The sequence below is a fragment of the Tenrec ecaudatus genome, chromosome 5 (genome assembly GCF_050624435.1).
Source record: "Tenrec ecaudatus isolate mTenEca1 chromosome 5, mTenEca1.hap1, whole genome shotgun sequence".
In the NCBI taxonomy this organism is placed as follows: domain Eukaryota; kingdom Metazoa; phylum Chordata; class Mammalia; order Afrosoricida; family Tenrecidae; genus Tenrec; species Tenrec ecaudatus.
Genome location: NC_134534.1, coordinates 181980591 through 181996381, shown reverse-complemented (window position 1 = coordinate 181996381; position 15791 = coordinate 181980591). Strand labels below are relative to the sequence as shown.

Sequence of the window (15791 nt, the reverse complement as noted above, 5' to 3'; positions counted from 1 at the left end):
GTACCATCTCTCCAAACGAGGAGCTGAGTCATTGGGCGAATGGAAGCTGCTATGTGCAGGGGGTGCGTTGTGAGCAGGTTTATTGAACCAATGTACTTGATGATTGAAGCAGCAGCTTTTTATTAAAGTCTGAGATCGTAGCTACCTGCCCTGCTCTCACCCAAGTGCTATTGAACTCTGGATTTGCTGAGAGAGGAAGTTACTCTAGGTAACTGCATTTTTCTCAACCAGCAATCAGCAACCCTGCCTATCCTAAACCAACCCCCTTACTTGTCAATGGCTACGGCTTATTCTAGTCCCAAACCCCGGAGCCCAAAACGTCTTGATAAGCATAACCATTCAAACTCTGGGTTGTACGAAAGCGCTTAGAACACAGGTACAATTCATTGACTCTCCTGGGTCATAAAAGCGGGGAGGGAGGCAAAAACTCACTAACCCAGCCCCTTCATTTTAGAGAGAAGGAGGCCACGCTCCAGTGAAATCTAAAATATCCTGTTTGTCCCCTCAGACTTTGAAGTCTTGCAGGGCCTCCCAGCATCTGAGCCTCTTCAGGTGCTGGCCCCAGCCCACCTGGCTGGCGTAGGGCATTTTTTCTGTTTTCGTTGCTTCTTTGAAGCTGCGCTGTTCACAGTTGCTAGAGTGAGCCAGGCTGCGGCGGCCTTGGGCCTGGGGGCGTGTGGTTGCTGCTGTGCCTGGATTGCCATTTCCCGCTCATCGTGTGGCCCGGCACCGCCATTCCTTTCTTCACAGCTCTGTTCAAGCTGCTGGCTCTGCTCCTGCCGCACACAGCACCTGACTCCCTTTCTAGACAGGGACTCTGTTGGGCTTCCTGGTGCCCAGCACAGGGCCCAGCAAGTACGTGAATGAAGGTCAGTCATTACGTCATGTGAGCGTTCTTCGGATTTGAATCGACTGGCTCACAGACTTTAGGAATTAGTGATGTGACTTACTTAGCTTCAGGAAACCCTGAGTGGATAAGGATGGGTGCTTAAGAATTGCTTTAATTCCTTGATCTCATGGTGCCTTAAAAAGAAAATAGTTTTCCCTAATATTCTTATAAAACCTGAAAAACACTCATTTCCTTATTGATAATCTGCACTTCATCTTACCCCTATGAAAAATCACTTACATAGACTTAATAACCTGTCAAATTTTCTAATGGAGGAATATTAATCATTCATCTTTGGGAGCCTTTTATGGGCATTTGATATGCATTAATAAAATGTAGAGTATACAGCAAATGCATTTTAAAGATTGAATACACCTGGAGTGGTACAACTTTGGTGGCCCTAGTGACCCCCACCTCCTGGTCTTCACACCCTGGGATCCACACTGGATCAGGGCTTGGCCGTGAGATGTAAGATACACATTTGCAAGACGAGCCTCGTCCTCCCAGAGCGCTCTTGGGCTGTTCCTCTGGAACACAGCACGCTGCGGTGAGAAGCCTCATGCCAAGCCGAGGACGCAGCCACCGCCTCTGGCTGAGCTCCTCGCCCCAGACCAGCCTTGGAAATGTGTGATGTGGATGTGGGTCCCGCAGGCCCACGGATGCCGTTTCTCCCAAGCCCACCCCAGGTCTCGGAATCATGCGCCGATCAATGGCTGTGCCAGTGCGTGGCTCTTCAGGTTTAAGAATGTTTCGGTAGATGGCGGCAGATACCCACAACCAAAATTAAGTAGAAAGAGCTTGTTCTTTTGCTTTTTACTTGTGCAACAAAATAGCTAAGCCTTAGACCTTAAAGAGCAACCATGTATTTGCATATGATTCTTCAATCTTGACTGGACTCAGTGGAGTGGTTCTTCTGCTGGTCTTGCTGCTGGTGGTTTGTAGGGCTGTGTTCTTCAAGCATGCTGACTGGGGGATCTGTCTTGATGGACTTTTGTCTGTCTCCGTGTTGTTGTGTGGTCTCTTCCCATGACTTCTCCACATGGACTGTCCATGTGGTCTTTCTAGAAAAAGGATAGTTGGACTGCCTACTTGGGGGTCAAGTTTCCTGTGATGCTTACCAATTGGTGGCCGCCCAGCTGCACACTCGTCCTTTTTGCCTGCACTATGAAAACTGAACTGCGCCCTTATGTTTTCTTTGCCGGTGCTCCTACTGTTAAGTTTTATCCAATGGGGACACTGGACAGACGCTGCAAGAGGAAAATGCTCGGCTGTGGGTTCTGATGTGCTCCTTGATCAGACCCCTGCTGAACAGCGGCCAGCAGCTCTCGGCCCTGTCAGTAGCACTGGCTCGAGGTTAGCTCCAGCCATGCCCTCTCCATCCAGATGGAGTCTGCCCTGGAGGGAAGGCCCTCTTCCTTGGGTGCTCTGTTCCTACCCTGCAGATCCTTGTATATCCTCTAGAGTTCTCCTTACCTTTGCTAATGCTTCCCTGTAACCCGAGTATACTTTTATATAGTTAGGATGTCTCAACATTAAGCTTGAGTGTTCCTCTTATTTGGATTCAGACCATTAAAGCTCCCCGGCATGCAGATGTGAACGTTGTCAGACATTCTGAAGACATGGTCCTGAAGCTACTAGCTCTCTCGCACTTTGGCCCCATTCTACTCATTACAGTGAGCCACAGGGCCAGCCCTGGAGTCTCGAGGAGGGGACTGTGGAGAGGAGTGAACACCAAGAGCAGTGGCCCCAGAGTCACGTGATCACAACACCTGTGCAGTCACCACCCAACTGTCGGTGTCGGGCACTGCCCGCGTTCTAGGGCCTCCTTCCTGCCTCCTCTCAGCCCAAGCCCTCTCCACTGCAGGCAGCCACTGCCTTGCTCTCTGCCGGCGCAGGTTTGTTTTGCCTGCCTTTCCGTTTCACGCAGTGGATTCAGAGAGTATTTACTCTTCAGCATCCTTCTTTGGAACAACGTTATGTCTATGGGATTCTGTTTTCCCTCGCGGCTGCCGGGAACAGTAGCTGTTTTTATTGCTTCCTCTCTAGCAGCGGTTCTTCGGGGTGGACCTGAGGCCAGCAGCTTTGGTATCGCTTGGGAACTTGTGAAGAAAGGCAAATGCTTTTATTTTTTAAAACCATTTATTGGCTTCATGTATCACACAATTCAGCAGTTAGATCATATTAAAAAGAGTTGTACAGTCATCACCACAATCAATTTAGAACATTTTCTTCTTACTTTTGCTCACTGTTATTAGCTCCCTATTTCCCCCCAACCTCCCCTGCCACACCCCCAAGAAATCATTAATCCAGTTACTGGCTGTATAGATTTGCCTATCCTGGATTTCATATAGAGAAAAACATACTGAAAAGAAATAAACAACAACAATAACAAAGTGAAACAGAGATAAACTTCTACCAAAAAACAGCAGAAAATATTCAAAACTGGAACAAATTTAAAATGGGTTAAAAGGGAGATCGGCTGATAAGAGTTACATTGTAACCTGGCTGCACCTGCCATCATCCTCTTTCCTGTGCCCTCTGAGAAACAGCGGGCTACTCCCATCCCTGGTGTTTGGTCACCAGAGATTAACCTGCATATAAGGGGGTATCAAAAACAACAAGAACAACAAACAGAATCTTTTTTGCCCCCAAAAGCTATTTATTCCATTTTTTTTAACAAAACAATCTTATTACTTTCAAAGTACTCTCCATTACACTTAATACATTTGTAAAATCTACTATTTCATTCTTTGAAATATTTTCCAAACTCATGTTTGGATGACTGACAGCCCCTCCCTCAGATTTTTGCTTCCCCTCTTCTACGTCGTCAAATCTCTGTCCTTTCATGTCCCTCTTCATTCGCGGAAACAAAAAGAAGTCACACAGAGCGAGGTCCGGTGAGTGAGGTGTGTGGGGCAGAGGGGCATGCTGTCTTTCACCCAAAACTGGCGCACTGAGATGGCTCCATGAGCAGGTACATTGTCGTGGTGGCAAAACCAGTCCCCTGTCTGCCACCAATCAGGCCTTTTTTGTTGCGTACTGTTACACACTCTTTTCAGAACTCTAAATAGAACGCTTGATGAACAGTCTGACCTGGTGGCATGAACTGCAGATGCACCATGAGTTCACATTTTCTTCCATTCGAGAAGTTGACGGACGTCCAGAATGAGGTTTGTCATCAATCAACATTTCACCCTTTTTTTGGAAACAAGACCACTTGTACACTTGAGTTTTTCCTGCTGTGTTCAACATCACAGCGGTTTCAGCACCATGCCTCCTGAACAGGAAACAAAATTTCACTACCCTAAACTGTTCTCTTAAATGAGCCATCACAATAAAACAAGGTTCAAGTGAAACTGCTTTTGTGAAAAAACATTCACTGTGACCACAGAGAACCTTCCCAGGCGATGCCACTGGGTGCACTAACTCAGAACGAGTTGTTTGATGCTCGCCTAGTGGGAACAATGTGTACAATGAAAGCTCAACTCTGCCTAGCGTAATTCCAGGGGGTTGGGGGGTATGCCCCCCCCAATTTCTCCTTAACTTGTTTTTTAAACTGAAATCACTTTAAAATGGGTCAAAAGTGAGATCAAGTGATATTACATTTTAACCTAAGTACATCTGAGATAGTCGACTTTACAGCACTCTCTGATAATAAGGCTGTATCTGTACCATATCCTTATAATACCTTTTACATTGTCTTTACCGCTCAACTGTGCTGGTAATGACCTCCAGTTAAATGTTGAATAGATGTGATGATAGAGCATCCTTTCTCTTCACATTCCCAGTCCTCGAGGGAACGATGTCAGTATCTTGCCACCGAATCCTAGCTGTTACCATGAGTAGGTATTGAACGTTATGAAATGCTCTTAGGCATCTACTTAGATGATTGTGACTTCTCCTTTTTCCTGCCACCATGGAGAAATATATTGATTGTTTTTTAAATTTTGAATCAATATTGCATTCCAGAGATAAAGCTAATTTAGTGGCGACTGTTTATCTACTGAATTTGTCACAGACCCATCTTGCTCCGGACCACAAGCAATGCTCATGGAAACAGCAGTCAAGAGACCAAACAACGCATCGCATTAGGCAAGTCTCACTGTGCATGACCTTGGTAAAGTGTTTCAAGCAAGGATGTTACTTTGAGGACTCAGGTGTGGCTGCTCCAAGCCATGGTCACTTCCGTCGCCGCATCTGCATTTGACAGTTGGGCCCTGCATTTGGCCTATGGTGCTGGTGGCGAGTGATGGGACGTGCCCTCCCTGGACTGCCAACGAACGGACAGCTCTGCCTCGGGAGAAGTGCAGTCAGAGTGCTCCTGGGAGGCCTGGATGGCAGCCTTTCATCTCACACCCTCTCAGCATGTTCTCAGGAGAGACCGGCCCCTGGGGTGCAGCCGGAGGAGGAAGGCCTTGGCGAGATGGGCGGACCCAGTGGCGGCTACGTTGAGCTCGGACAAAGCAGAGGTGCAGACAGACCTGGTGTACATGGGTCTCTGGGTTAGGACTGACTCCGCAGCCCCTAACAACAACAGCAGCTTACCTTTATACCACGCTTGTCTGTCAGTGGGTCCTACCGTGGGAATGTGTACGTGGCTGTGATGCGGAAGGTTTGTCATGGGTACTTCACATCCCAGCAGGGCACCCAAAGTGAACCGTTTCAGCAGAGCTTTGTACACTGAGCTGACTAGGAAGGAATAGGCTCTCCACTTTGGAGGAATGAGCCACTGACAACATATGAATAGTAGCAGAATATTGTCAAAAATATTGAGATGAAGCCGCCAGGTCCACGTGTGGCCTGTGCTCGAGAAGCAGTGGGGTAAAAAGAAGCGCAAGCTGCGTGGGAGGGTGAGCCACACACAGGGCTGTCGGGATTGGCGAGCACCGACTGCAATGCGTCAACAGCTGATGAAGCCCTGGGCGCTCTTGTCCGTGCAAAGAAGTTTGGAAGACCTCTTCCTGGCCAGCTGGCTGGAAGAGCTCCGTATTTACACCTGCTCCAAAGAAAAGTGACCCACCAGAATGTGCAAAGAATAGAACAGTATCGTTTCATTGCACGCCAGTAAAACTTCGCTCAAGTACATCTGGCAGCAGTTGCAGCAGCAGTGGAGATTCAGGCTGGATTCGGAAGAGGACATGGACAAGGGCTTTATTGCTATCAGGTGGATCGTGGTTGGAAGCAGAGGACCCCGGGAAGATGTTTACTAAGGTTCGTTGGCTGTGCAAAGGCATCAAGGATCAGAACTAACGATGGAGAGCCTGGGAAGAATGGGAATTCCAGAACACTTCCATTTGCTCGTGTGGAACCTGTACATGGATCAGAGGCAGTTGTGTGAGCAGAACTAGGAAATACTGCATGGTTTCAAATCAAGAAAGAAGTTTTCTCCACCCCACCCCCATACTTAGTCTGTATGCTGAGCAAATCACCAGAGAAACTGGGCTATGAAGAAGGAGGGGGAAGGAAAAGCAGAACTGGAGGAAGACTTATCAACCACCTTGGTACGCAGGTGACACACCTTGCTGGCTGTTAGTGAGAAGGACTTGAAACGCCTGCTGATGAAGATCAAGGACTACAGCCGTCAATATGGATTATAACTCAATGCAGAGAAGACCAAAATCCTCACAACTGGACCAATAGATAACATCATAATCAACAGGGAAAAGATTGAAATTGTTAAGGATTTCATCTTGCTTGGTTCCACAATCAATGCACATGGAAGCAGCATTTAAGAGATCAAGCAACATACTTCATTGGACAAGTCTGCTTTACAAAGCCTCTTTAAAGTGTCGAAGATGCTTTTCAACAGGACCGTGGTGCGCCTAACCCAAATCACGCTATCGTCAGCCATCTCATGTGAAAGGTGGATCTTGACTAGGAAGACTGGAGGATAGTTGATGCATTTGCATTATGGGGCTGGTGAAGCACATTGAAAGAACCATGGACTGCCAAAAGAACAGACAGCTCTTCTTGGAAGAAGGAAAGCCGGAGTGCACCTTAGAAATGAGAATGGTGAGACCTCGTCTCACATACGTTGTACATAGTATTGCGAGAGACCAGGAACTGGAGAAGGATATCATGCTTGATAACGCAGAGGGGCAGTGAGAAGGAGGACACGCCTCCTCCACAGCTGCCCTCCCCGCACCAGATGGACTGACACAATGGCTGCAATGAAGGGCTTAAAAAGACCAACTGCGTGCGCACAGCAGTGTTGCGTTCTGTTGAACACAGGGCCGCTGTGCGTCAGAGCCAGCTTGATGGCACCTGACAACAGCTACCTTTCTTATATATTACTAGATCTGGCTTCTTAGTATTTTGTCTAAGTCTTTTGTTAATGTTCACAAGAGAAATTGGCTTGCAGTATTTCTTCCATGTTGTGCCTTCAGGTTTTAGTACCAAGGTTATGTGTGCTTGGATTCTATTGGGTCTTCTGCCCCATACAGAGTTGGAGACCAAATAAATAATTTTATATTCATAGAGAGAGCTTGAAGTCATGCTGAGTCCATCATAAAAGGACAAATGTTTTATGACAGCACTTACATAAAATGATAAGCGTAGGCAAATGTATAGCGACCATAGCTTATCACTGATGACCAGGAACAGGCGGGAAGAGGAAAGAGGATACTATGACTTATGGTGAAGTAGAGGGCATCGGACAGTCGGAAGGCCCCCAAGGAGACTGTGTTTGTGTGGGAGACTAGAAACAAATCCAGGGACACACATGCGTATGAAAAAGAGATTTTTGTACAAGACCAATTGAACATTGAGAAAGCATCCCCGACTGGTCCAAATCAAGTCCATAAGCCTGATATTAGACCATATGTCCGATACCAATCTATAGTCTTCTTCAGACTTACACAACACATGCAATGACACCGAATGCAGAAGATCACAGGCCAGTGGGTAGAGTCTTTGGATCCAGTGGCATTGGAAACATCTCAGCGCTGGCAGGGGTCTCTCCATGGCTTCTCTAGCACCCAGGGCTGCATCAGGATGGGTCCATGTGTCTTGTCAGCTACTACGCCTCCCAGGGCGTGAGCAAAGAGAGAAGTGTCACCTGCCTCCAAGGAGGAAAATCAGGATTTCCCTGAATTCTCAGGAGATGTCCAAGCCCACACAGAAGTCTCATTGGCTATCTCCGGATTGACAGGCTAGACTCCACCCCTACGCTCTTCAACCTTAAGTTGACACCAGAGTAGGTGACTGCCACAGAGATGAGCTGGCTCCGTGGCTGCAAGTGTGGACTGGGCCACAGGCAGTGTTGCGTTCTGTCGTGCTTAAAGTCGCGGGTGGGAGAAGGAGAAGGAGCGACAGGAATGAAATGTGGCTAGCAGCCTTCAAGAACAGCCGCCGCCTTTGCATAAGACCAAAGAATCGAATGGCTCTTGGCTGCCATTACCGAGCAGTTCAATCAACAATTCTGCAGAAGAATCCCGAACTATGTTCGCGCTTACACTTAATTCATTAAAAATGTTAGTGGGTTTCTTTTTCATCCAGGTGTATGGCCACTACCCCTTTGTCCTGTCTATTAAGCAAAGAGATCTTTTCAATGAAATAATGCCTATGAAAGTACTAAAAACTGCTGCCGAATGATCACACTCTAAGATGCCATTTCCTTTTTCTCTTTTCAGAAGTGACCTTCAAGACGGCAGAAGAAGTCCAAGTGCATACTGCCGCAAGAGAGTGGCTGGCCACACCTCCCCCGAGACTGAGCCAAGAACGAAGCAGAGCAGGGGCCGTTAGTGTGGGCTTTGTTAGACAGGGGGTGCTTTGGGTCCCTCTAGAATTCATAGTTTTAAAGGTCTCAGGTTGTTAAATTCTGTGTGATGGTTGACTGATTTTCATGCTTCACTGCCTTTGCCAATTTTTTTTCTCAAAACAAAACATCTTCACGTGGTCAGTTACCACCTAGTCCCGAAGCTTCTCTTCCTGAAAACTGCTCATAGCTACCCGTTGACTGGCTTTGCAGATGAGACGGACTCGTTGATAACAGGGTTTGGTTCCGTGTTGTTTGTACTTGAACTTCAGAATGTGTTTGAGAATGTTCGTCTTTTCCGTGGAGAAGCCAACTTCAGGAAAGGGTTGTTTGCAGCCTCTCTCCCCCAGGGCGCTGCTGTGGGAGGAAGCGTGTCTCTGCGTTGTAAAAAGGCTGGATGTCAGAGTTTGAACCCGTAGTTGTCTGAAAGCACCCAGTTACTCGATTGTTGTGGTCCAAGTTTAAGTTTAATGTACCCATGGGTTAGATGTGTACATTCCACAGAGTGGGATGTCGACATTTGGATGTTTAAGTCGCAGAGAAGAACTCTAAAACATAGTCATCTTCTTCTGAAATGCCACTTAGAAATGCTTGCTGTTAGGTGTGTTTCCCTGGATAAGTAGACTAACAGTTTGGATGATGGGTATTTAACATAAAGTGTACAATAAATGGAATCTTTAAAGTGAATAGCCTATCATTTCAAAAGCGCGTCGTCAAAGCAGTGTCTTCTGAACAGGTGAGTAGCCGCTGCGTGTCGCTGGCCACGGTATCCTACCACCAGTCCCCGTTTCCCTCCAGAGCTTTCACGGCTCCCCACATGCCCTCTCTGCCCACAACCCGAACACCTTAGCCAGACACAGTGGAAGTACAGCAAGTGCCCACATTTCTAAGAAAACAAAATTATTCACGTGCCCCGTGCTCTTGTGACTTCCCCTTTCCAAAGACCGTCTCCATTGACCTTGGCTTTTCATCACATGGTGGGATTTGTAGCTAATGAGCAGCCTCAATCGGGCCAAGGGCTCAGTGTTTTCACACTGAACTAGCCATGAGTTCCCTGAGCAGGAAAGAGTTACCTAAGAATTGCCGCCGTCCTCTCATCGACGAACAGCCCCGAGTGATGCATTCGGGAACCTGAAAGCCGCAGCCACGCCACCTGAGCCCCTCAGCGGCCCTGATGAGAGCGAAGGGGGCAGTATCCAACCAAGCTGGCTTTAGCGCTCATGTGATATTTGCGTCACTGAGTTAGCAGAAATGACCCCACGTGCCTCATTAACATTTACAGTCCGCCACCAATTAAACTGGAAGTAATCACTGCTTTACTGTTGGCAAAAGTCACTTGTGAAGGAACATTTGACTCTGTGGAGATGCTTTTTGCTGCCACGCTCAGCTGGGGTCGGGGCGAGAGGCTGCCTGCACCAATGGGTAGAGTCAGGGATGTTGCTACCTACCGCTACAGATGCTGGGCAGCCCCCTGGACAAACTCCAACCCCACCCAAAATGCCAAGCAGAAAATAATAAAAACCAGAAGAAATTTAAAGTGGGTCAAAATGGTGAACAAATGGTAAAGGTGTTACATTTTAGCCTAACTACTGGTGGCATCGTGGGTTATAAGTGTTGGACTCCCAACTGCAAGGTCAGCAGTTCAAAACCACGACCAGCTGTTCCACAGGAGAATGATGGGGCTTTCACTCTTGTGGAAATTTACAGTCTCAGAAGCACAGGGTCAGTTCTACCCTGTCCTAGAGGGTCCCTATGAGTCAAGATCCACTTACAGGCAGTGAGTTTGGGACAGATGCATTAATCCACTTTCCAAAGCTACTCACAGCTCTAGTGGATGGTCAGGATTCTCCAGGGACTCCATCCACGTGGGGATGCTGAAAATAGGTTTGGGGCTTATGGGAAACAAAGATTTCTCCCAAGTTGTCTCCCCCAAATACATGCCAAACTTAGCTGCTTGAGACACATGGCGAATGACTGTACACTTGGAGGTCAACAGAAGTAGGTCAGGGGTTATTCGCCCTAAGGGTTAGCCATCCAGACTATATAGCCATCTGACTATATAGTTAGCCATCTGTCCCACCCTCAGTAGGCCCACTCCCTTCTGATAGGATAGTAGTAAATTGTTTCCCTGAAGGAGAGCCCAGGGAGGTCAAGCCCACTCAAGGGTGACCAAGGTTAGGCCGCCATATTGAATCAGGTCCACCCCTCTTGTTACATGTATACCTCTAGTCCCTCCCTTCCTATCATGCACACTCCTAGCTCACCCCCTTCCTCTCACACTTATGCCTATTGTACTGCCCCTTCCTGTGACATGTGGTTACCTGTAATCACGCCCCCCTAAGTAGATATAAGCCTTGGTTAGCAATAAACGAGGTCTCCACCCCACCTCACCTTGGCCCACGCTATATGCCAACCTGGTTGGTAAGATCATGGTCATCCAGGAGGTGAGCATGCTACTATGAAATGTGTCTGACTTCTTTATTTGACTCTTCTATCTCTCATACTTTCTATGACTTTACTATAAACTTTATATATCTTAACCATATAATTGCACCTATGGAACCCATGATTAGTTGTAGGGACCTGGCCCTTCCCCCACAGGGGCTTTTGTTAGGTAACTTAGCCTAGGTAATTGGGAAGTCCATTTACGCATGCCCAGGAGAACCAGCAAAGGACAAAGCTGGATTTTCCCGCCAGTGGGTGGAGATGGGCGTTACACCTGGAGCAGCCCACCTGGGCCAGGTTACTACAATTCAGCCAATGGGATCGACCTGGGGTCGTTCACCACGCCTCCCCCGGAACCCTTAAGAAGGCAGGAACCGAGAGGGAGAGGGTCTTTTGGCTTGTCTTGCTTGGGTGGTCTGGTCGTCTTCGTGGGAGGGGAGAGATCCTTGCATGTCCTGGAGCAGTCTCTGGCAGGCCGCATGGTCAAAGGAATCCTATGGGTGCCGCATAAAGCCTGATGCTTCTTTGAACTTTCATTAAATTCACTTGGATCACGAGCCCAGCTTCGGCATGAAATCTTTCTCGCGTGGAGCCAAAGACCGAGGCTGAAATCTAGTCCAGGAGAGAGAGACCTTACACTTTCCTGTCATCCAAAGCCTGCAGACTGGGTGGGTGCTCAGAATTTAAGATCTAATACAGTTCCTTCCTCCAGTCTTGTATTTGATTATTTACAATCCTTTAATCATGCAGACTGATGTGCTACCGTGTGGACTTGGCTGATACCTCACTTAGATGGCTGCTTGTTTTAAGCGAAGCCTTTAAGATGACAGACTTTATTCTTTCTGATCGCCTGATTTCTTCACCACACTTTGCTGTAGCACCCATATTTTCAATGAACTGCGTTACTTGTGTCCCCATATGAGGTGGATGCTAGATCCAGGATCAAGAGCCACGGATGGGCTTCTCATTCTCTAATTCAACTCTTAGTGAAATTGTCATCGTCAACAACCTTACAGCCAGTCACTGGTTATTAATTCTCTTTTCCTACCAACTTCGCCGAAGGATCTGCCAGCCCTCAGCGGTGACACCCCTTACCGTGGCAGTGCTTCTGTGGTTAGGAGGATTCGGGCCCGTCGTTCAGAAAAGGACATCCAGATGATTTGACAATCTTCTCTTTGTCCTACTCCTCCTTGGGAAGCGCGGGGTGACTGAAGAAGTAGTCCCCGCACATATGGATTACAAGGCCACTCTAAAGAACTGTCCGTCTCACTGCCATCAAGCTGATTGCAACTCACAGTGACTACGGAACAGAGTGGAACTGCTATAAATTCACAGAAGCAGAAAAGCCTCATCTTTCTCCCTCGGAGTCCGTGACGGGTTTGAACTGCTGGCTCTGGTCAGCAGCCCAACACCTAACCCACTACAATATGCAAACTGGATTCTGAAGAGGTGGAGTCACCTCTTACCACAGATAGACACGATCATGAGAAACGGCTTTGTGGAGGGCTGCCTTTTCGTGTGGAAACAGACATGCAGCTATTTGACTACAGACAGTCACGTAGTTACTGTGCTTGGACACTAAGTTTGGCTCTGAGCATCTGCTCAACTAGAGGAAAAGCCGAAACAACGGGCTACGAGATTCTCAGCTTCTGATAGAGCAGCAGTTTTCAAAGGAGTCACAACTATGTAATGTTCATTACTATGTTAGGTTCATTATCAGAGTCCTTCGTTAGGAGCCCTGAAGGAAAAACTCATCACAACTCTCAGTGCACTAGCAGTTTAAGCTCTCTCTTGCTTTTCACCTTGTGTTGCAAGCATCCCGTTAATCATTAACACCTCCATGTTCCTGGCTCTCTTCCTTGCCACAGTTAGGCCTCATGGGGATATCTCTCCAATCCTCTTTTCTCAGGATTCGGCACACGGACACAGGGCCAGGTTTTCTGGCCTCGGCGGTCCTGGGAGATTGCTTCCTTGCCTGGGTGCCATCTCGGGGTGCCTCTCAAAGATGTCAACCTTCAGGGTGCTCATCACCCCTGCCTGATGACCAGCCATCTCCTTGACAAGGGGGGATGAGGAGAAGATGCTGTCATCCTGACCCTCCAGCCCTCTTAACGAAATGTTTGCTTTCTGCTTTCCTCTCTCCTCCTGCCTTGCTCCTGAACATGTTCTAACTGTCTGCTAAGTTCTGTGCAAGCTAGACAGCTGATAACACCTGTGGTGGGTAGGTTTATTGCACCAACCTGGCCAATGGGAACATGTGGGATTAATCAGGTCGCAGTTTGATTGGAGGACAAAGAGATAAATGGATTGGCAAGGCCTGCCCCCTCTCTATTGCTCTCTGGGGATTGGACCAGCGTGCAGCTGCTTTAGCTAGTTCTCTGCCTCAGCCTGTGAGCTGTGGGACACACTACCTGTGGGACAAGCCAACCTGTGGATCTTGTAGCTAGAGCTTGGGGTTCCTTCGAGACCTGCACCGCGCTGCTGATATGTGTACATCGCTTGAGCTTGAGGATGGTGGGTCCTGTCATCTTGCATTGCTTGAGTTTGATATTGCATCTGTACCTGCTTAGCTAAACTCCTGAGCTGCTGACTGTTGGTAACCCACCCTGCTGTTTGCTGCCTGTGGGCAGACTTTGCCTGCATTGCCTGAGGGAAGACTCAGCTGTCTGCTTCCTTGACCTTGGACCCACCTGGCAGCCCTCCTGAGTAGAAGGACTTCCAGTATATTAACTCCTCCATGGAAGTGAGTTGAACTGAACCCTCTATACTGCTGTGTGGACTAATTAGCTTTTATATTTCTTTCTGCTGTATAAAGCTATCCATATATATGTATGTGTATATCTTTATATATCTCCTGGTTTTGATTCTCTGTAGAACCCTGCCTAACACATCTTCAGACATCCTATTTCCAAATAGATCATATTCACAGCTACCAGGGTTTAGGAATTCAGGGCACAAGCCAATCCACAATGGCTCATCCCCTTGCCAGCCCAAATCTTCATGTCCTCCAACATACAAGATACATTCGCTCTATCCCAGCCTGCCCAAAAGCCTTGACCCACTCGGCAGCCACTCTAAGTTCAAAATCTAGTTTTCAGATATGGGTCAAACTGGGTAGAGCCCGTCCTGGTGTGAAACACCTCTCCCTCTGTGGGCCAGGGAAACCCAGAATGCAAATCCACCTCCCTCAACACTTAGTGGCAGTGTAGGCATAGGGCTGCACTCACTCAGTTCTGAAGGAAAACCGCAGGATGGAAAGCAAGTTCAAAACCCAGCAGGGAAAATCCCATTAGACCTCAGGGCTTGAGAACAGTGTTCTGGGCCCTCCGGGGTAGCAGCCCCACCCACTGGGCTTGCCGGGCCTGTCCTCCAGGACCCCTGCGGAGTGACCCTGAGCTTGGATCTGCATCAGCATCCCTTGTAGCCTATGAACTGCTGAGGATCATCCTGCCCTTCCTTGACGGAGAGCAGATGGTTGTATCCAGGCTCTGGTCACCTGCTTCTAGAAGCCAGCGGTCTGACGGCCTTAGTGCACTGGTTCCTCTCTGTCCCCTTCATTCTAAGCCAGGAGCCTCTGAGCAGAGATGGCTGTGGGATCTTGTCACATGCCTGATCTCTTTAGCAGATGGCTGTCCAGCCATACCACTGCGGTCCTCTCCAGAGCAATGTAGTGCAGTATGGTAGACCCACGTTGTCCACATCCTCCAAGTTCTACTTTCTACCCAGTACCCACAACATATTTGTCCTTTCGTTGAAGGCCTGACCTAACACACATCTAACATCCACACTTGCAGAAACATTGTGTTCACAACGACTGCCGCTTTCTCGACAGTGTGGCCTTTTTTCAGAGCCCTCGTTGGAATTCCCTTTAATGTCCATAACTACCGATAATCGATCATCTCTTACCTTAAAGAGGAGGGAGGCTTCAACTGTTCACTCCTCAAAACTCTTCCTCTAGCCTCTGCTTATTGCCCAATTGCAAAACTACTCCCGCATGTGTGGGTATTTGTCACAGTCCCGCCTTATTCTTGGCACTAAGCCCTGTTTCCCAGGAGCGCTGTGACAAAGTCCCACCCACGGAGTGCCTCCTGGGAAGAACAGAATCATTGTCTCTGTGATGGAAGTGAGGAGTTAAATTCAGGGCACAGGAGAGGCATATGACTCCATCTCCTCCTCCTCTTCTCCCCCACCTCCTCCCCCCCTCCTCCTCCTCCTCTTGTTCCTCCTCCCCTTCTCTTCCGTCTCCCTCGTCCCCTCTCTCCTTGCTCTAAGGCAGTGGTTCTCAACCTGTGGGTCGCAACCCCTTTGGGGGTCAAACGACCCTTTCACAGGGGTTGCCTAAGACCACCGGAAAACACGCATTTCCCATGGTCTTAGGAACTGAGACACTGCTTCTCCCTCCGTCTCCAGGAAGGCCCGCCCACATATGAGTACCCCGCATGAACACTGTTACCCATGCTATACCATGCTTCAAGACATTTCATTGATTTGTCATTAGAAATAAATAGTTCACAATATAGAATTCCATGTTGTTTTGTGATTCATCCCTATGCTTTAATTATGTTCAATTTGTAACAATGAAAACACATCCTGCATATCAGATATTTATATGATGACTCATAACTAGTAAAATTATAGTTATGGAGTAGGAACAAAATAATTTTGGGGTTGGGGGTCACCTCCACATGAGGAACTGTATTA

The 15791-nt window shown here is 48.0% G+C and overlaps 1 protein-coding gene across 5 annotated transcripts in view; it reads left to right on the top strand.

Annotated features, from left to right (window-relative positions):
* Positions 1-9321, top strand: part of RAD18 (RAD18 E3 ubiquitin protein ligase) — a 98974-nt gene extending 89653 nt beyond the window's left edge. For all 5 annotated transcript variants that reach the window (XM_075550386.1, XM_075550387.1, XM_075550385.1 and 2 more), the window contains one exon: positions 8521-9321. In XM_075550386.1, coding sequence (XP_075406501.1) covers positions 8521-8632 — 112 coding nt within the window. In that variant the 3' untranslated portion in view covers positions 8633-9321. The remainder of the gene's footprint in view (positions 1-8520) is intronic.
* Positions 9322-15791: the final 6470 nt, after the last annotated feature.